Here is a 22059-nt window from a genome sequence, read left to right as displayed (position 1 = left end):
AGTTAAGCTTCCTCGTACAACCAAAACTTAGCACAAGATGTTACAAGGACTCTTAAGAATGAGATTTTCTGGCACACTATTTGCCTTGTTGGGAAATGCCCCACCCATCCACCCATCCACCCATCCATCCATCCACCCATCCACCCACCCACCCATCCACCCATCCATCCATCCACCCATCCACCCATCCACCCATCCACCCATCCACCCATCCACCCATCCACCCACCCACCCGTCTCTATCCAGGAGAGTATACACAAAGCTGAGAAATACACTCTAGCTCCAATGGTGTGAAATGGGGATAACATTAGTACCTAATTAACCAAGTGATGGTGAGATTTAAATGATATTATTAGGCAATATTATCACCCAGCACTGGGCCTGTTGTATAACAAAAACTCAACACATGATAACTGTTATGTTATTATTAGGATCTCAATACCACGCCCAAATTCCACAGCTCCAACTTTTTCCCAGCCGAACACCAAACATTCAACTCAATTTTATTATCTAGAATTTGAGGAGGAGAAATAAAGTGAAGGATTCTGGAGAGGGAGCAGGTAGAGTCAGGCTAGACCAATGAGAACGGAGGCTGGGAGACTGAGGTTGGGGTGTGAGGTAGAAGGGAGTTTCCACCTGGGAGGAGCTCCCTCTAGAATGCTGGCAGGGTCATCTGGTCTCCAGATGACCCTACTAGGTCCTAATGAGTATCCATGAGAGTAGGGAGGAAACAGGAACACAGTGTAGACAGCCCTCCTCCACTGGGATCGCTGGTCAACCCAGGCCCACTACATCTGGGCACTGTGGGACCGCAAGGGGACGCTGATTCGGTCCTGCAGCCAGCTGATATAATCCTCTTGAGGCATGTGGATGATGTGTTCTCGCACAAACTGAGGGGAAGACACAGTGACAGCCTCAGATGTGGTCTGAAAGCTAGACTCCATGGCCCCGCCCTCCCCGACAAGATCCTGGAAGATGTGTGACTGAGGCTGTGGCCCCAGGACACTTCCAACCCTTCAGGCATCCATAATGCTTGGAGCATCATGCTGGGGATGGTTCTCTCAAGAAAAGGGTCTCTTTCCAGCCTCCCCGTTCAGCAGGCTAATGTTAAGTCCCTTATTGTCACCACTGACCCCAAGAAATTTGGGGAGAACAGGAAAACCCAGTTGTCTGCATCTTTCTTTCTTTTCTACTCCTGAGTATCTTTTTTAAAAGTCATTTGACCCTAAACTTTTTTGGGTTCCAAGGCCCCCTTCGAGAATCGAGGACAACTACGGGCTTGCTTCCAGGAAAGGGTTAAGACACAAAACATAGTGTTTCACGTAGATTGCAGGTTAAGAGAGGGTTCTGTGATGCTCTCACTGGGAGGAGAGCATATGCTAACTTTTATTAGCTAGGGCCATGAACTCGGCTCAGCGAAAGGGGAGCATCCAGGCCCCCTCCCCTCTTACCCACTCAGCGCTTGCCTTCTCCACGGCCTCCACAATTGGCAGGGGGAATGCAGACCCCATAAGTAGAAAGATGCCCTAGACTTAGTGTTGGAGTAGCCTGCCAGAGCCTCCCCCGAAAGAGCTTCCCAGGATGTGGGGAGTAGAGTCTGGGCCGATGAACTTGTCCACGGGGTCATCCTCCCTCCCCGACTCCTGACCTCGCACCCACATACACAAGCCAGGTCAGCCTGTGGAAGGGCCAGCCTCTCATGAAAACTCCGAGAGGACTGAGAATGCTACCACTTGAGTCACTTCTTCATCCTGAGCCACTGGAAGCCCTATGAAAATGGACAGGTGCCATCAGATAAAATTAAGGAAGTGACTCCACTGACACCTGTTAATACCTTAGTGTGGGCCCTGCCCCTCCCCCTCCCCTCCCCTCCCCTCCCCCTCCCCCTCCCCTTCCCCCTCCCCCTCCCCCTCCCCTTCCCCCTCCCCCTCCCCCTCCCCTTCCCCCTCCCCCTCCCCCTCCCCCATCTGCTGACCCCTTTTGATGCCCTAAGGGGATAGAGCGCTAGGAACTTCTAGGCTGGGTAGGGAAGGTAAGCCACTACTGCAAACCCTTCAGCCCCCTCCAGATAAAGACCGAAATCCTTAACTTGACCATCAGAGCTCTGCACAGACCGACCTCTTCAATCCCCTTGGAACTGTGCGCTTCCTGCTCTCTTCCTCCCAACCCCACAGACTGCCGCTGAACAGGTCAAGGTCTGTCCTGCTTTGGGGCCTTCGCACCAGCTGTTCCCTCCTCCTGACCTGCTCTTTCCCCTTCTCTCCATGGTGCTGCCTTTACCTTGTTCAGATCTCAGCTTTCAAGTCATCTTCCCCAGTGGCTCTCGTTACGATGAGCCTCCTCGACGTTTACCTTAAATCAGGGCTCCTCAAACTTGATTGTCCATGCAAGTCACCTGGCATCTCATTTAAACGTAGATCCTGAGCTGGCTAGATATGGTTTGGAGGCTGAGCTTCTGCATTTCTAACGAGTACCCACGTGAAGCCCATGGGCCACAATTTTAAGCTGCCAGATTTAACATGCTCCTTTTTACACTTGCCAGTTACTGTATTCACATGTCCATTTATTTATGTCTCTCCAAAACCTCCAAGTTTCCAGGGGGCACCGTTTACACAGAATATAATGTCCCCTGGAGTCGAACCACCAAGGTCACGTGACAATCACTCTCCTATTAGAGGATGAGTTCCATGAAGGCCTTTATGTCTTTTTAAAACTTGAAAAACTTAAAACAGTGCCTGGATGTGGAGAGAGGAATGAATGAGTGTGCCGGAGGCACTGCGAGGGGAAAGGAAGTGGTCAGTACCTCGATAGCCACTGCGATGTCCGGAGAGCACAGCTCCCAGACCCTCATGTCCTGCAGCACCTTCAGGAGAACATGCGGCCGGGTCCTCAGGTCCGGATTTTCCCCAAACTTCTGCAGCTTCGCCAGGATCTTTCTGGCGGGGCGGAAATTCTTCAGGTCCTCAGGGAGTTTGGACAGCAGGTCAAAGTACCTTCAGTTCCAAGAGGAGAGGGTCAGTTAGCAAACTACTGGGAGATGGGTCTGGGCACCACAGGGGTCCCAACTCCACTATCTCTATCACTCATGTGATGTCTCCAGGGCAGCATCGGTCTTTATCTGGGGGACTTTCCTCCCCCCCCACCACCCCCCCCGCCTCAATGTAAAGTGACCACAGATCAGGCAAGTCTTTATTTTTACGGATAGTAAAAGCTGGAGCATGATTTGCATCACATTACAAAAATTAAGGGCATGCTTTAAAGTGATGCATTTATGATTTTTCTACCAAGCAGACAACGTGAAAAGTTAGAAGAAAGGAAGAACGCTGGTATTCTGAAGCTTCTCTTTTTTGGGGGTAGGTTTTATTTATTTTAACATCTTTATTGGAGTATAATTGCCTTACAATGGTGTGTCAGTTTCTGCCGTACAACAAAGTGAATCAGTTATACATATACATGTCTCCATATCTCTTCCCTCTTGCATCGCTCTCCCTCCCCCCTCTCCCTATCCCACCCCTCTAGGTGGTTACAAAGCACTGAGCTGATCTCCCTGTGCTCTGCGGCTGTGAAGCTTCTCTTCTGGGAGTTAATCAAGCCAGGGAGGACAGAGACACACCTGTGGGATACCTTCTAGGAGGCAAGAGGCTCTCACACACAAGGTGCTGCTGCTGTGTGTGTGCGTGTGTGTGTGTGTGTATTTTCCATGTCCCTGATACTGAGTAAGCAGGAGTCACGGCTTTGCGTATTTCAAGAATCTCTGTTAATATGATGACAGGCGTGAAGGCAGTCTGGGAATCCACCCTTGAGATGGTGGGAGCAAGGTAGCTTCTAACCTGGGGGTTCAGCTGCGGGTGATGGCAGCAGTGGTATCTCATGAAAAAAAGGTTTTCCCTGATTGCAGAAAAAGTTGAAGAACTTGATCCTCCATCATACATTCCGGCTGCTCATATTGCTTTATATTTGTGATATATATTTACGTACTTATCCATGTCTCTTTGTTAGCTCCCACTCTGCATGATTAAAATTGTTGAAGGGATTCTGGGTACGTTTTTAGGCTTTCCCATCTTATTCGTAGATCTTGATTTACTCACCCTGACAGGATGGAGCTTTGGGACATCAGACTCCAATTTTATATTGCTGCTAAGCATAGAGACAGGTCAGACAGAGGTTTAAATCCTAACATTTCCTTGTTTGTAAAGTGGGCGGTTAATATGTACCCTTTGGGATTTTTGTGGGGGATAAAATAGATAATTTATGAAAATTGCTTAGGAGAGTGTCTGCCGTCCAGTAATCACCCAATTCACATTGCTTTTTGCTGTACTTATTATCACCCCTGTGCTGGGGCACAGAGGTCCTGAGATATGCCTGCCTGTCTGGCTTTGCATCTTTAAGAGTTAAATTACTTGGAGGAATATAGTTCTCCCCCCATAGACCTCAGAATCCGTAGAATTTTCAGATTGGTTTGCCTCTTCTACCTCTCTTATAGGAGATAGCTCGGATAGGACTTCCCTATTTGCAAGCTGAATCAAACAAGGTAAATATGGAGAACACAGCTGGGTAGACTATCTGCAGCTCAGGAACTGAGGGGTTCTTGCCTGGTCGTACTCTGGATATAGCCTGCTTTTGGGGAGGGGGGCGCTGGTACTGGTGGCCAAGGACAGTTCTGGAGTGATGCCTCTCTGTGTCTTGAAGGATAATGGGATCAAATGTTATTTTGTAACACCACTGCCCCCTTCACCCACTTCAGGGACTGTCTTATCTGGCTCTCAGGATCTTTACCAGTGGTCTGCAATTTCTTCTGCATCTCCTTTTACCATGGAGATGTGGTGTCTCATTTTTGCTACATCCTTTTGGAAATTTGAGACAAGGTCAAAAGAACGGAACTTCTGGAGACCTCTTTCTTCTTGGCGCCTGCATCACAGGTTGAATGAGAAAGAGGAAGAAGCATCAGATACTTTTCTCCTTTAACCGTCCTAGCTGCCCTCTGAGATCTGAGTTAAACACCTTTTCCTTCTTAACCCTCTCAGCCACTCTAATATACAAGCTGGCTTCGGGCACAAGAGCGTACAGCTCTCTCCGGGGTCCTGGAATGCTCAAGCCTCGCTAAATCCAGTTACTTTTTAATCAGCCCTCATTCTCTCCCTACTTTTGATTGTATTTACACGGCTTTCTCATCTGTAAAAATGAAGGATGATAGTGATTCCTAGACCCCAGTGGTGGGGAGCAAATGACAACGTGTGCATAGCGCTGAGCTTAGTGCCAGGCACACAGTAGGTGTTTAACTCACGTTGGTTCCTCTCTCCCCCATTCCCTTTATCATTTGGTGTATATGTCCCGTCTCTCCACAGAGACTATATTATAAATATAACCATGTCCTCACCTATATATTATGAATTTCAATGGCTTCCCATTTACTCAGAGCAAAGTCCTCTGAGTGACTGACCCTCCAAGGCGCTGGATTATTCAGCCCCTGCGTCATCTTCCAGCTTTCTCTCTATCCTTTCCATCCCTTTCCTCCCAGCATTTCATGGTTTGGCTCATGAACAAAGTCTCTTGAGATAAAGTTCAACCTCCACAGCTGGGTTAGGAAGGCCTTTTATGATCTGGCCTCTGTCCATCTCTCCGCTTACCTTGTAAACCTACTGGCAGTTTATGGCCCACCGTGCCCCTTCCTGCCTCTGGGACTTTGCTGTTGCTTTTCCCTGGAGCTCTCTTCCCTCCTACTGTTCCTGTGTGACGGTCGAGGTTGGAATGCCACCTTTACTATTAATACGTAACCACTGCGTGGCCGTCGACGAGAGACATCTTTGAGCCCACTTTTCTCATCTGTAAAATGGGTCTAATAATAGCACCTATCCCACAGGACTGTGGTGAGGCCCAAGTAATAAAAACAAGGCTCCTGCACCCATGTCTGGCACATAGTAAGTGCCCTGGAAATATCACCTATTTTTATTAAGCTGAAAATACTCTTTCCTCCAGGAAGACCTCTCTGATTTCCCTTGGACCTTTCTGTGTCCCCTTAGCCTCCGCCTTATTCCCACGCTGGCCCTCATCACCCTGTGCAGTAATCGCCTCTTTATTTGTCTGCCTCCCTCACTAGACTGGGAGCTCCCAGGAGGTAGGGGCAAGTCAGCTTTGGACCTGTGGCCCAGAGAAGCTGACCCCTCCACCCTGAGAGGGCGAGAGGGCAAAGGGTCACCCTGAAACCTTCGCTGAATGGATGAGTCCATCGGGGTAAACAGCCGCCGTAGTCAAGGGGTCAGGTGGGAGGGGGGCAGTGACTGGCTTGTTAGAATAGAAAAGAAAAGCTTCCAGTTGTCTGCCGCTGCTCGGAAAGTCAAGTTCCAAGTCTCAACCACGACATTTATGGCTGTGCATGGGCTCACCTGCCACTTCTTCCTCCACTTCAAATGTTCTATGTCCCCTCCTACCTTGGAAGTTTGTATGTACTTTTCCTGCTGCCTGGAACGTCTTTCCACCTTCTCACACCATGCCACCAGCTCCTCTTCATCTGTCAGGGCTCAGCCTTAACATCACCTCCTTAGAGAGGTCTTCCTGGATTATCCAACCCGCTTTAGGACCCCATGGTTTTTCTCTCTCCCCGAGAACCCTGTTCTCTTACTGTATAGCAATGATCATAATTTCTACCTACAAATTTATCAATTCAGTTTTCTTGTCTCTGCCCATATTTTCCAGGAGACTACAAGCCCCCTGGGGGCAGGGGACAGGTCCTTCTTGTTCCCTGGTATAACCCCAACTCCTAGCATCTGGTGGGTCCAGAGGAAGTGCCAGATGAATGTCCTTTGAGTGAATGGATAGACGTGTGCCCTTACTTCATGAGGATTTCCATCTTGTCCTGTAGACACAGGCCAGCCTCCTGAGCCACACGGTTAAACTCGGCCCTCATGGCGTTACACACCCCACTCTTGCAGTGGATGATGTCACGGCTGGTGCAGCTGCGGACACAGATGAGAAGGGCTCGGGGGACGGAGCCCAAGGGACGGACCCACGAGGCTGGCCTCCCCGGGCCCCAAGGTGCTCTGCAATAGTCCCCACCCAGGTTCTCCACCCTCACTTGGAGCCTCCTTCAGCACTGCCCCGGAGGTAGGAGAGCTAGATTTTCCCCGAAACATCAGGCTGGTGGGTCAGGCCTTATTAAACAAGCCCACGGAGAGACATCTGGTCTCTTCAGCCCAGCTAGTGTTAAGGACGGTGTGGTGGAGCCGGGAGATTCAGGTCCAAACTCCAGTACCACCGCTTGTTAGCCGTGTGGCCTCTGGCGAGACATTTCACCTGGCCAGGTTTCAGCCTGTTCCTCTGTAGGATGGGATAGCACCCCTGGCTCATAGGATTGGTTCTGAGGAATAAGCAAGATAATGAATACAGAACGCTTTGCCCGGCGCCAGGCGAGAAGGAAGAACTTGCTGCCGCTGTCTGTCTGGTTGCTCAGCACCTTGGCCGTGAGCCCCTTGCCCCGGGAGTCCTTTGTCCTTCGGGTGTGTCTATGGCTTCAGGGAGTCCGGTGTGCACCGGGTTATTTCTACACCCCCTGGGAAGATGGGGAGCTGCCGCGGTCCCTCTTGCCTGGCATCTTCCGCCGCCCGGCTGGCCTACCTTTTCGACTTCTTCTGGAGCACCTGGGAGTGGCTGTCTCCACTTGCACTGCTGGATCTGTCACTGAAACACGAAGGTTGGTTTCAAGTTGCCTGGAGCCTTATTTTTCCAGAAAGGGCGACTTTAGGGCCCCCATGACACCTGCTAGCCGCCAGGATTCAGGTGAGGGCGGCGGTGGTTCTAATCGAGGCATCAGAAAACAGAACTCGGTGTGCATTTCCCCCACGTCTTGGTCTTTTACTCCTACCGGACACACTGCCTGGACAATCCTGGTTTCTTCTCAAATCCCACCCTGTCTCACAGCCTAAGAGCACGTTCTGCCTGTTTTGACTCTCCAAGTCGAACTGCGGCCTCCTGCCTCGGCGTACTGTCGGCATTGACACATTTTTCTGGATCGCAGCTTCGTCTGTATAAAATCGGTCTCTCCGTCTGGAGGACAGGTTCATCTCGGACCCTCCCACCCTCCTCTCTACACTTGTCAGCACTTACCCCGGGGGCTGCGTGCAGACGTGCCGAGGGGAGGGTCGAGACCTCCTGGGCACATTGTCTGCGGTGTTGGCGGCCCCAGCCGCCTCTTCATTCAAGGCTTCTCTTCTCTAAGCTGCACCCCGGTGCCGAGCACCCACTGCACTCAACTTTGGAGGCACGCAGAGCTGGGCTCGGAGCCCAACCCTGGCACTGCCTTCTCCCGGGCTGTGCACGAGCACCTCTGCTCTGGGTGTCAGTCCCCTCATCTGCGATCAGTCAACTCCCGGTGTCATCTGACCCTTTCTAGGTGGGGGGTGGGGGGTGGGGGGCGAATTCCTTAAGCAGCTGCTCCCTCCTGTGACTTTGCCTGGCGAGGGTCCCTAGATGGGGGTGAAGGTCTTTGCCCGTGCCCATCCCCCCATACGCTCTTCCAGGTCCTCCTTCAGTGACCTGGGCCTACAGCATCAGGGTCCAGCACCTTCTCTCACACGCTGCCTCCCTTTGTTTCTCTAAACATTTGAGAAACTGACTTGACTGCTTTATCTGTGTGACTCTAGAGGGCGAGACTGTTTTTCTGATCTCTATGATGTGTGGCTAAGCCCTCCCTTCCAGCCCTGTGGCAGGCGGGGCTTCTTCGGGCCATTTCCCAGGCCACTCCCCATAGGAGAGGGCCCGGCCTCTTCTGCTTTTCCCAGAGGCTCATTGGACTAGACCTAGAGACCTTAGGTCTGGCAGGTGATGGAGCAAAGCCCTATCCCACCTTGCTGGGAAGCAGAGCCCTAGCAATAATACCCAGAAGGCCATGTGTTTGGATTCCACCCAGCTGCCCCAGCCTCTGCTGCTGCATTTTCTGGGGGAGCAGAGGCTGGCTTTGACCTTCCTCCTGTAGACGGCCCTCTTCTAGGGCTGACAGTGTGACTTGGCGGGGAGGCAGGAGAGGAAGGCAGCAGTGTTATTAGCTGTGATAAACAAACAAGCATACAACTACAAAAGACCCTTTTGTTGTCTGTCTCAGTCTCCCCTCTCCTTGGCCCTCCTTGAGTTGCAGCCATACTGGTCTTTGCTCAGTGCCTCTAAGCTTCCTCCTGCCTCAGACCCTTTGCACATGCTCTCCCTCTGCTCAGAACACTATTCCTCCTATTCCTTCTAGAGCAGGGACCGTAGGCTCTACAGGGGGAAGGGCATAGGAATCACCTGGAGAGACTGCTCAGAACGAGAATGCAGATTCCAGATCCCAGCCTTCCCAGCCATAGGCTGGCTAATTCTTCTTTTTTCCTTCCCAGCCATAGGCTGGCTAATTCTTCTTTTTTCCTTCCCGTCTCAGCTTAAATGTCAAACTCAGCCTTGGTTAGGACCCCGGTGCTCAACATTGAGCAAAGCCTCCACAACCCTCCTTCAGAATGCTTTCCACAGCCCTGATTATACAGCTACCTCTGTGGGGTGATTTGATAAATGCACGACTCTCCCACTAGCACAGCAGTTCTCAACCATGAGCAGGCATGCAAGGAGTCCAGGAATGCAGATGGAAACAAACAGCTTACACCTTTACCTAGCCTTTCACAGAAATGGAAACCACCGTTTTTACACACCACGTTAAAATTGTGGGAGATATTTTGAAAAGTCATTTACACTTGACACTCATCCAAAATTACAGTAGTTATTAGACCTGCTGCTAAGTCTTGTCGTACAAGGTATTGCTAAAGAAGCTCACAGACGACTCTATCTCATGTTTGGTTGTACTATTGTAATCGATATTACTACAGGTTCCTTTGTAAACCTTTGTCATCTATAGTCTGCATTTGAAGGCATTTTTCATGAAAGGAGTCTGCAAGCTTCCTCGGATGGTCAAAGAATCGATGACACAAAAGGAGTGATGACCCCACACCAGACAGTGGGATCCACCCATGTGGTCAGACTGCTTCGGTCTTGTTTGCTGCTGAATCTCTAAAGAGCTGAGCGCAGCTCCTGGCCTACAGCGGGGACTGAGGAATATTCTGTAGATGAATAAATGAATTGGGGGCAGACCTTGACCTCCCCCATTACAAGTCACCCAAGTAAAAAAGGAAAGAGGCAGTTCTGTGCTAGGGGCCCAGGCCTTCCTACCTTGATTTGCGGGTGGTCTGCATGTCTTTATGGGCAGAATCACTCTTGTTCTGTCTGAGCATCGACAAGATACTGCAAAGCAAGATGAATCACTTAATAAGGTGCTGAACAAATGACGCTCCCCAAGGCACTAAATATCTGTGGGAGAATGGAGAGTTCTCCTTCTAGAGCAGGGATCCTAGGCTCTACAGGAGGGCATGAATCACCTGGAAAAATTGCTCAGAATGAGAATGCAGGTTCCTGGGCCACACTCCCAGAGATTTGGATACATCAGGCCTGGAGTGGGACCCCAGAAGCTGCATTTAAAACCACACACACACACACACACAGACACAGACACACACACACACACGTATGATGCAGGTGTGCAGAGAGCATACTTTGAAAACCTTAGCATTTCCTGGCATACCATGAAATAATGCCTGCTTGAAGTGCCTATTAAAAAATGCAGTTTCCTCTAAGGATTCTCATTCAGTGGGTCTGGGATGAAGGCCAGAAACGTGTAGTTTTCACAAGCGCCCCAGCTAATTCCGATCTTCAGGGACATTTGTAAAATACTGCTAGAGGATTTTAAGAGAAGGCCATCTTCCTAGGTGACGTTATGGTCTGAATGTTTATGGCCCCCCAAATTCATCCCAAGAGGATGCTGTTAGGAGGTGGTGGCCTTTAGGAGGTGATTAGATCATGAGGGTGGAATCCTAATGACTGGAATTGAAGCCCTTATACAACAGACCCTTGGGAACTAGCTTGTTCTTTCTACACGTGAGGACACACTGAGAAGGCAGCCGTCTACGGGGAAGAGGGTCCCTGCTAGACGCTGATCCGCTGGCACCTCGATCTCGGACTTTCCATCCTCCAGAAGCTGTGCGAAATAAATGTCTCTTGTTTACAAGCCACTCAGCTGTGGGATTTTTATTATACCAGCCCAAATGCCCTAAGACGGGTGACCAGAGGGCGGTCTGGCCCTCGAGGCTGAGGGCTGGGAGAGAAGGCTTTCAGGGGTTCCTAAAACCCCCCGAATTCTACGTCAGTCTTGATGGGAGCAGACTTGCTGTCTAAAGTGAAACAGGGATCCACATTTTTAAAGTGAGGAGGGCAAAAAAAAATCTGCAGCTTCCCCTAACTGTCTCTGGGCAGCTCCACAGAGAAGCCTTCAATATTTGCTGCCTCAGCAAGGGATTAGGGAGATTTTTCTCCCGGAGGAATTGAAGAGGATGGGAAATTTCAACAGGTTCTTGCACTGTAACCATGGTTATTTTATCATTAGAGTGAATGCAGAGGCCACGTGATGAGTTCTGTGAGAACCAGGTTCTTGTGTGGTTTTGTCTTTGAGGACCTGACGCGGGTCACTTCTGGCCATCCTTCTCCATCTGTGAGATGGGACCATGGTACTGGGTACTGGTTAATCAACCTGTCTCAGCGAGTGGCTGCAAAGGTTCCATAGGATTCTGTACGTGAAACAAAAGTAACAACCACCACCACCCCGTCACCAATTTATGTGTGCTTACAGTAGGTCAGGCACATGCTAATATGTTAAACGCATTATCTCACTAAATGCTTCAAATGACTCACTGATGTAGACGTTATTTCCACAATAATAAAAACACTTTACTAGGAAATTATCATTTAATCCTCATTACAGCCCTTTGGGATAGGTTCTTAATGAGCCTCATTGTACAGCATTGGAATCAGGCTCAGAGAGGTGAAGCAACTGGCTCAACAGCACACAGCAATTAAATCACGGAAATGGAGACTGACCCTAGTCTACTTGGTACCACCGCCAGTGCTTTGATGAAATACAATCTCATTTTACAGATGAGAAAGCTGAGGTTTAGAGAAAGGCTGAGGGACCTGTTCAAAGGCACTAGGTCTTGAACCTATGTCGGTCTGACTCCAAAGCCAGTATTCATGGCTTGAGTCCTTGCAAAGGAAGGAGCCTCTTGGAGCTGATGCTTCATCGCTGTCACGTGGCTTTAACGCCGATAAATCAGGCGCAGCGACCAGGGCCTTAAGGGCCCACATTGTCTCCGAGAGCCTTCAACGCCACCCACCAGAGCCCCGATGTGAGCTGAGGCAGCAGCAGCCAATTCATCATTCACAAGCAGAGGCGGGTGTGATGCAGGCGAACCGTAATTATGGTAATAACAATAACCAGTAAGTCACAGCTGGCACCTCGGGAGGCTGAAGGGGATGATAAAATTCTCCAGTCCCTCATTTATTCTCAGGAAGTCATCTGCTTACTCTGAGGGATCCACACTTGGAAAGGGAACTTCGGCTCTAGCCTGCGTGCTCTCTGAGGCTTTTAGAGGCCAGAAGTCCAGGGCACAGGGCTTTCCACCCGAAGGAGGACACCTCAGGTTCAAGTCTGACTCTCTGAGCCAATTACATTGGTTGCCGGCTTGAAACGTCAAAGGATTCTTTTTGTTCCTAGGATAGAAATCAGAATCCTAGAGGTGGCTTCCAAGGTCCCCAGACAGACTTGTATCTCTGCCCATGCCATCTGGGAAGCAGTTCAGTTCCTTGAAGGTGCTACACTCCCTTTTGACCACGTGCTGTCTGTAGTATTCACTCCCCTTGCTGGCTCTCCCGGCTACACCCCAGAGACTTTGGCTGGTGAGCTCTTCCTCATGCTTCAACCAAAATCTCAGCTTAAAGTTTCTTCTTTGGAGGGAACTTCTCTCATTCCCATGCCCATCCCAGACTAGATCAGATGCCCCTATTGTGTCCTCTCACAGGTCTGAGCTTTTCTTTCATAACACTTCCTGCAGTAATTAGTACGGTCCACCCATATTCATAAATATTCACTAAAAGAATGAATGAATAACCTCTGGAGACCTGGGAAGCAGTGCAGCGGAGTGGATAAGAGAACAGTTTTTGGAACACAAAAGATTTGGATTCGAGTTGTGGCCTTACCATCCATTGGCCTCTCTGAACCTCATTTCCTTATTTGTAAAATAAAGACAATAGTACCTACCTTGTAGGGTTGTTGGAAGAACTCAGGGAGGTGATACGCATGAGCAAAGTACACGGTTCAGCGCCTGTCACAGGGGAAATGCTCAACCATTGGGAACTGCTGTCCTAAATGGTATCACTATGATGCTGGCATCCTTTATTTGCCCGCGTGTCAAAAGAACATACCTACCTGGGCGCTTGTTTTTGCATTCCATTTGCCATCGTGACTGTTCTCTGAGCATCTTCCCGAACCATCTCCAGGAGCTTCTGCAGATCTGATGGGAACACAAGAGGTCACCGTCTGCAGGGTGCTCATGAGACAGGACTGCGCAGGTCACGGCCCAGCCCCCGGGCCTATGTCGCCTCTGCTCTGGCGTATTGGGGAGCCGGAGAAGGATCTGCCCGGGGTCTAGAAGTCTGCAGGTTGTAAACGTGACTCCTCTGCTTGCAGCCAGCGACTGGCCACTTCCTTTGGGACGGCAGCTAAATTCCTCCCCATGGCCTGTGAGGCCTTGAGGGTCTTGGCTGCTCTGTTTCCCGTTTCATCTCATTCCTCCTGGCCGCAGCCCCCCTCCACCCCGCCCTTAAACACTCTTCTGTAGCCTGAGACAACTGTTTCCAATTCCAAGAAGAAATCAACTTGTCCGGGAAAACCCTCTCGGATCCCAAAGACCTGCAGAGTTCCAAACTGGTGACCCACAGGCTGACTCTAGCTCGTAAATGTGTTTGATTTGATTGGATGTAGACGCTCAAACTTTTCAAAACTGGAAGTTTCCACATTACAAATCTGGGCCTCCCGTTTCCCTGGAGAAGACGCTGAGGTGGGGCCCATCCCGTGCGGACGGGGCCCTTTAGACCTTCCAGTGCATTCTCCAGCTCCCCACGGCTCCGCCCACTCCTCACTGCGTTAGCTGACTGGTATATGCCTACTTCTTATTGTTGCTTTTTACACAATGTAGAGATATGTCTTCGTGGCTGACTATTACGGGTTGACTTGGGTCCTCCCAAAAGATAATGTTCAAGTCCTACCCCTCAGTACCTCAGAATGTGAATTATTCATCTTCTTATTTAGAAAGAGGGTGGCTACAGGTGTAACTAAGGTGAGGTCATACTGGAGTAGAATGGGCCCTCAATCCAATATGACCGGTGTCCTTGTAACAAGGCGGGAGACACACGAAGGGAGGAGAGGGCCATGTGGTGACAGAGGCAGAGACTGGACTGCTGATGTGTCTACAGCCCAAATGCCGAGGCTCACCAACAACTACCAGAAGCTAGAAAAGGCAAGGAAGGGTTCTCCCCCACACATTTCAGAAGCAGCATAGCCCCGCTGACACCTTGATTTGGAGTCTAACCTCTAGCGCTGCGAGGCAACAAATTCCTATCGTTTTAAGCCAGGAAACGTACTTTGTGAAGGCAGCCCTGGGAACCTAATACGTGGACACTCTTAAAAGTTGGAAAATAATATATATTTGGAGTAAGCTAGGTGCTTCAAGAAAGGTGGGAGAGTGGAAGCCCGCAGTGTTTTGTACAAATACAGACGGGCAGGCAGCTGGCACCGTGCTTGTCACACAGGCGTCTCTGTCAATATGTGCTAGATACATAAGTAAACGACGGAGGAGGAAAAAAGTAGGAAGGGTTTGGGAGACTCTGAGCTCGATCCGGAATATCAGTGGAGGAAGGCGACGACAACATGGGCACTCTTCACTCTTTCGAAGGCGCCTTCAGTCAGCTCAAGGTCAAGTCTCAAAAGCCACACCCGGAAGGGTGAAGGCGGTGCTTCCGTGGGCCATCTGTGTCCAAGCTTGTTTGTGAATGCGGTCACTGGGTGCTAGGCAAAGGGTGCTCCCCTCAGTGACCTGGGAGCCACCTAGGCTGTGATAAACACCAACATTTAAGCCATTTTCCACTCCACCTTCCTCATTCTCAAGTACGGAGAGTTTATCCTCCTAGTAACTGGTGGGCGTGATTCCATTTGACCTGGATCTGATCTTCATTTTTGTCTTGTCACGCCCACCTTCCCTACTGCCACGCAGCCCAGAATCCTTGGGGTGTGTCCAGAAGCCTATTGACGAGGGAGCTCTGGATGCTTCCTCCACTTTCCTCCCTTCTCTTGGGGACCCAGCAGCACCGTCTGACCCCTCCCCCACTCCTGCCCCTACCCGGAAGCAAACCAGCCTGGTGGGTGGATACCAGCAAATGAGCCCAGTGACCTGGCACACCGGGCGGCCCTCCTAGAGAGCCCCCTACGCGGCGCCGTGTGCCATTTAACGCACCAAAGGTTTCCTTCCGCTCGCCAGTAATGCCTCTGGGCAGGAACGGTGCCCACCAACATCAAGCTCCACCCATCACACAGCTGACGCTGGATGTGTATGAACTAGAACAAAGCCTTGGGACCGTGAGGTCCGTGTCTACCCACCAAGGCCCGTGTCTACCCACCAAGGCCCGTGCCTACCCACCAAGGCCCGTGTCTACCCACCAAGGAAGGAGACACTTGTTTGGAAAAGGTGCAGGTGCCACAAAATAGAGTTTCCCTGAGGAAGACAGTCTTGTGCTGGATGTCCACACTCAGAGGAACCTGCTTAGTTCTCAGTCCCCAGGGCTACGGGGATGCCACTGGCCAATGCTCAGAGATAACAGCATCCTCTGTTTCAGACGCCGCCAAATCACACCCCTAAAGGAAAAATTCCAACTCCCTTCCTCCATTGCCCATCCCCGGCCTGTCTAAGAATCCCGCTCGAGAGCAACTATACCCATTTCTTCCTCTCTGTTGGAGGAAAAGAGAGGAAGTCCTTTTGTTGTAGGGGTTGTTTTGGTGGCAGAGTGGGCGGAACAGGAGAAGGCATAGGGCCCCTCTTTTGAGTTACTATTTAAGCGAGTTTCTCCTCTAACAGTTCCAAGACTGGAAGATCCAGGACTGACAGAAGGAATGGTCTGGGCTTTGGCTCCTCCCCTGGCCACTGATTTGGGACGGGGCCACATCCCACAGAGAGGCCGCGGCCCGCTGTCCCCAGTGATCTGTGCCCACAAAGGCTCCATCACGCAGCCAGCCCTGGAAGCGAAACCTTGGTCAGATGGTGTGTCTCTTAGAATAGGATTCATGAATTCAGCATCAGTCTGAGGAGGTTTTAGAAGGCAATGAAAGTCTGGGAAATCAATCTACGTCGGGGAAGGCTCTGACAAATGCAATGGAGATTAAGGTATAAACAGAGGAAAAGGGTGAGCAGGCTGCGGGAGAAGGACTTTCTCTCCTGGACGTTGGTCTCTGGTGGGAATGCACCTCCCAGCCATTGCTGGGCACCTGCCGTGTGCCAGGTAGAAGGTGAGTAAGATCTTGTTCCACGCTGGAAGGGAGCTCACACTCCTTTCTCCTTTCTTTAGTAACAGAAATATATGTATGCATATGTACTTTTGTGTCTGTATGTGTGAGGGAAGCATTTTTTAGCCCAATTTCCCAACATCCTTTGTAGCTAGGTGTACCCCTGTGACTAAATTCTGGGCCATGAGATTTTAGGAGAAATACTGTATGAAGCTTCTGAGAAGACTGCTTAAACTCAGCTGGAAATGAGCACTTCTCTACTTCACCTACTTCCTTCTGCTTCCCTCATAGGATGCGACTCTGATGACTGGCATTCCAGCAGCCATTTTGGACCATGAAGTGATCCATGGTGGAGAAGAAAGACAGAAGGAAGTAGGATCCCTGATGATCTTCTGGAACCACCCTATCTCTAATCTGTAAGAAAAACTGATTTTTACCTTTTTAAATCTATTCTTGTTCAGGTCTCTGTACCTAGCCAAAAGAAGTTCCTACCTGATACAGTGCGATGTAGTTGTAAATTAAAATTAAGTACTTAATACAAGCAAATACAAGATACTAAGAGAATTGAGAGAAGGAGAGTCAGGGAAAACTTTACAGGGGAGGGAATATTTAAGCTGGGTCTTAAAGGTTGAATAGGAGTCCATTAGACTGAAGGGTTGGAGGTGAAAGGGCACCACAGACAGAGGAGGGCACGAAAGAAGATGCATTGTTTAGGAGGAGAGAGTTTTTTGGTGAGGCTGGAGCACCTGGTATAAAGTGTGACATGACAAGAGCTGAGCGCATTATAGGCAGCCTAGGACAAGATCAGATGCAGTGTCTCAGAGGCAATGGCCGGGGGGGGGGGTCACTGAAAGATATTAAGCTGGGAAGCACTACGTTAAGTTTTTAATTTAGAAAGTTCCTTCTGGTTCAACGTGGAGAAGAGTCTGCAGGCAAGGGAGGGTAAGACAAGAAGCAGGGAGGTTAATTGGGGGGCTGCTACTGTCATCTAGATGAGAGGTGATGAAAACTGGACCAGGGCTCCCGAACCTAGGTGCCTACAGGGAGCAGATAACCACAGGTGAGTGACAAGAGCTAGTGTAAGGAAATCGGGCTGCTCTCTTGGTCTTTCATTTCCCACTTTTTCTAGACACTTGGGTAAAGCATAGAATTTAAGTGTGACAGGAGAGCCAGACTGCCTGGTTTCAAACTCTGGCTTCATCACTTATTGGATGTGTGACTTTGGGCACGTAATTTAACCTCTCTGTGCCCCAATTTCCTCCTCTGCAAAATAGGCATAAGAAGTTGTTGTGAGGATTAAAGGAATATGTATGTATGTGTATATACAGACAGACAGACACACACACACACACACACACTCACATATACAGTGCCTGACACATAAAAGTCCTCTTAGGGTTAGTTATTGTATCATCATCATTATCATTCTAAGACAAACAAGAGGACAAAGGAGATGATAAATGGGCATGCACTTGGCCAACTGGGAGCAAGGTAATGATTGGGAGTAACAGGGAGTGGTGGAGACTGTGGAAAACTAGAGAGCACATGCCCCACCTAAGAAGGGCACCTCCAGTTGACCTCTGTCATGCAGGGTTGCAGGCCCACTGCTGCCACAAAGAATACCTTTTTTAAAATCCGAATTTTGATGTCCAATCTCTCAATCTTAAAAAGTCACTCCTACTTTTTTTTTTAAACAAAGCCTTGTGTGGTAAACAAAACACAGTCTGCAGGAACTAGCCCATGTGCCCCAGTTTTCTATCTCTAAACTAAGACAAAAGCAATAGGAATGAAGAGGGGAGGGTTCAAAAGAGCTTTGGGAGATGGCACGGCCTGGAGCAGGCAACTGGTCAGACTGGAAGTCAGAGTAGGGTGGCCGTTAGGGAAGGGTCTGTGGTGTCCTGGGTGCCTGGAGAGAGGGCACTATTTCTCCCCTCCCCTCATTGCCAAGCCTCTTCCCCCTCTGGTCCCTCCTTCCTTCAGCTCTCAGGTTGCCACTGGGAGAACCATACATGAACTCTGGGACTGAGGCACTTCTTGAAGCTGGGGACCCTTCTCTGCTTGTCTTACTTGAGAGCTAGGTTTTCAGAGTTAAGAGACACAGCGTGGATACAACATTAATAACCACACACAGACCTTTGCAAAGGAAACCAGGTCTTGTTACCCCTACACTTGCGACCTTCCAGAGCCTTCCTCTTGCACTTGGAATAATTCTGAAGTCCTTACCTTGCTCTACAAAGGCCACGCATGCTCTCACCCCTGCATCCCTCCGCAGCTTCGTGTCTTCAGAAACTCAAATGTCAGAGCTGAGAGAGGCTTTCCTTGACCACCCTGTCTAACCTAGCTCCATTCCCACCAACAGCCTCTCTCTTAGCCTGACTCTTGTTTTATTATCTTCTGATCATGTAGTATCTGCAATTGGCTTGCTATTTATGCCTTTCTTATGTCTGCTTTTTCCTTGTAAAATATAAGCTTGGGGAGGGCAGGTACTGTCATCCTCGGTTCCAGGAACACAGTAGCTGCTCAATAAATACATTTTGAATGAAAGAAGGTTCAAGAAATCCAGAAGAGTCATACATCTGATGATGGTTTATCTCAGTTCCTCTCCATCTGTGATAATACTTCTGTTCAGCAAACAGCTTTTCAGGGCTCAGAACTTTTCTTGGTCTCCTGTTAACAAGGGGGATGGTGGAAAATTTTCTCATGGTGGAAAATGGCCATCATTACTATGAGTCCTGACCACTTACTGAACTTGTGCACTTTTGCCCATTTCTGGCTTGGATAATTGGGGCCCTAATCGGGCTTTCTGGTTTACCTTGACCTTGTTTTCAACCTCCTTGTATCTGTACTAAACCTCGTCCAGCTTTGGTTGCTATGGGCATTCTAGACTGTGTGAAAGAACACTGGCTGAGCAGGCAGGCCTCAGCTTAGGTGGCACTGAGGGACAAAGCATGAGGGGATATGGCAGAGAAGGTGTTTCGTGCACCAGAGCCAACAGTTCTGCAGTGAGCCTGCCTCTATCGTGCCCCTTTCTCTTTCTTCCTTCTGCCTTCTCCATCTTTCTGCATAAATCCTTTCTTTTCCTGTCTCCTTTTACTATACAAGCTCAAGCCAGAAAGTCCTGAAAATGAATTTTTTTACACGACTTATGGAATCCAGTCACACAATTCTATCTGGTGGAGGTCCACAGGCTCCCCCTAAAAGAGTGTGCAAAAACATGTATGTGTGTGTGTGTGTGCTTGAATGTTTCTCCTAAAGAGAGGCCCATAGTTTCCAACAGATTTTCTAAAGAACCTGTGTCCCCCAGATTGTGAACCATTGAAAAGGCTTGTTTCAGAGTGGGGGGGTCACAGAGCGATACAACTTCCCTATATAAAATATCCAGAAAAGTCAGATTTCCAGAGACAGAAAGTCGATTTGTGGTGGGAAAGGAGAGGGACTGCCAATGGACATGAGGTTTTCTTGGGGGGTTGACTGAAATGTTCTAAGATTAGATGGTGCTGTTGGTTATACAACTCTATAAATTTACGAAAAATCTTTGACGCGTACACTTGAAACAGGTGAATTTTATGGTATGCAAACTATACCTCAATAAAGCTGTTAAAAAAAAAAGTAGGCACCGAATTTCAAAAACGTAGTATGAAAAAATGTAAAATAGCAATATTTTTTATATGATTACATGTCAAAATGACAATATTTTATAAATTGGGCTAAGTAAACTACACTAGTAAAATTTTTAAAAAGTGCAATCCATGACCACGGGCTGCCTCCCAAGTAGAAACGGTTCAGAGTAACCCAAGTCAGAGTGTATTTCTGATCTCCCCTGAGGGCAAGCAAAGGGGTCCATGGAAATTGAACAGGGCGAGGGGACCCGTGTGTCTCCGTCACCTGAGTGGGGTGAGGGTGGAGCACGAGGGGCTCTTGGTATCTGGCTTCAAGGCGGAGTCAGGGCCGATCGGTCAGATCTAAGGCAGGACTTACTGACATGGAGAGGTTCTTCGTCAGGCTTGGCCGGAGACGGTGCATCGTCCTCGGCGTCCTTGCTGCCGGTCGCCTGGGCGATCACACTCTGGGACTCATCTGAGCCCGGCTTCACGGAGACCTTGCTGCTCGGGGGAGATGACCCTCCGCTCGTCCGAGACAGACTGAGGGTGGAGCCTCGCCGGCTTGGCTTGCGGCTGGTGACGCGTGCTGCAGGAACCTTGAACCTCTTGGTCTGAAGGAAAGAGAAAATAAAGAGGGATTTTAGAAAGGAAGGAAGGAAGGGAAGAACGGAGGGAAAGAGGGAGGGAGGAAGGAAAGTAGGAAAGAAAAAAAAGCGAAAACCTGGCTCTGAATGTGAATTCCTTTCGGCCCTTTCCAAACACCAGGAGACACACCCTGGGTCTGGAAAGACCTTCTGTCACAAATCAAGATAATTTAGGGCTTCCCTGGTGGCGCAGTGGTTGAGAATCCGCCTGCCGATGCAGGGGACGCGGGTTCGTGCCCCGGTGCGGGAAGATCCCACATGCCGCGGAGCGGCTGGGCCCGTGAGCCATGGCCGCTGCGCCTGCGCGTCCGGAGCCTGTGCTCCGCGCAACGGGAGAGGCCACAACAGTGAGAGGCCCGCATACCGCAAAAAAAAAAAAAAAAAAAAAGATAATTTATACACGTGTTTATTGGAAGTGAGTTTGACGGGACTTATTCTACTCAGTGAGTGCAATGGTTGCCCAAGTAATCACTGCAGGAAGCCAAACACGCATTCCGACGCTGCTGCCATGGACGGCAACGGTTTTTCACTTTTCTGTTGTAATAATCATCAGAGTTGATTTTTAAACTGGGGGAGGATGGGTCTAATTTCTTTAGCTGCATCTTGGTTTCGACGCCCAATTCTATGGATCAACCTTTTGTTCACCAAATGACACCTGGGGCTCAAAGAACAAAGATTTCTGTTCACTGGGGTTTTCTGAAGAATACGAGATGGAGAAAACTCTAGGCCTGACATTCAGGGGGTGGAGGTGAGGGAGGCAGATTTGCCCGACGAGGGGGCGCTCTTGGGGGGAGGGGGGAGAGCCATGATGGACAAGTCCTAGGAGGTAAAAGGGGGGAGGTACGGAAAGTCCTGCGAGAAGGATGCGGATTTTTGGAAGGCAAGAGTCAGAGTGGACAGGTTACAGGAATGGGCGTGTGTCTGTGTGTGTGCGCGCGTGTCTGCGTGCGTGACTGGTGTCACTCCAGAAGGTACTGTGGGGGCCTTTGTCTTCATTTAATTCATGCTTCATGTCTTAGGCTTCCTAACTTGACCTAAGTTGCTCGGCTGCTCCAGGATAAGAGCTCAGTGAGGGTCTGGGCTACAGTTCACACTCCACTAGAACAGAAACAATTTCACTTGAGAACATTTGAAATGAAAGCCCTTGGACGGCAGTCCAAGGTCTTCTTTGGATGAAACTCACAGTGTGTGATACCCTAGGGAAGCAGATAAGGAGAAGAGGCAGCGATGAAGACCACACAACAGTTAATAAATATCGAACAGGGTGGAGAGAATTGTTTTCAGCAGGACTCACCTCAGGGAGTCCACCGTGTGGGATCAGAAGCAATGTTTTAGGCGGAGGAACCTCCCTGCCCCGGACGAG

The 22059-nt window shown here is 49.6% G+C and overlaps 1 protein-coding gene across 3 annotated transcripts in view; it reads right to left on the bottom strand.

Annotated features, from left to right (window-relative positions):
• Positions 1-411: 411 nt before the first annotated feature.
• CCDC60 (coiled-coil domain containing 60) overlaps positions 412-22059 on the bottom strand; it is a 252697-nt gene continuing 231049 nt past the window's right edge. For all 3 annotated transcript variants that reach the window (XM_067014928.1, XM_067014930.1, XM_067014927.1), the window contains 8 exons: positions 20429-20663; positions 13325-13409; positions 10183-10254; positions 7612-7674; positions 6831-6953; positions 4777-4908; positions 2804-2993; positions 412-890 (listed from right to left, as the gene is read on the bottom strand). In XM_067014928.1, the coding sequence (XP_066871029.1) occupies positions 789-890; positions 2804-2993; positions 4777-4908; positions 6831-6953; positions 7612-7674; positions 10183-10254; positions 13325-13409; positions 20429-20663 (1002 nt within the window). In that variant the 3' untranslated portion in view covers positions 412-788. The remainder of the gene's footprint in view (positions 891-2803; positions 2994-4776; positions 4909-6830; positions 6954-7611; positions 7675-10182; positions 10255-13324; positions 13410-20428; positions 20664-22059) is intronic.

Source organism: Kogia breviceps, chromosome 15 (assembly GCF_026419965.1).
Source record: "Kogia breviceps isolate mKogBre1 chromosome 15, mKogBre1 haplotype 1, whole genome shotgun sequence".
NCBI lineage: Eukaryota > Metazoa > Chordata > Mammalia > Artiodactyla > Physeteridae > Kogia > Kogia breviceps.
Note: the sequence above shows the minus strand (reverse complement) of the source record. Positions and strands in the feature narration are given on the sequence as shown.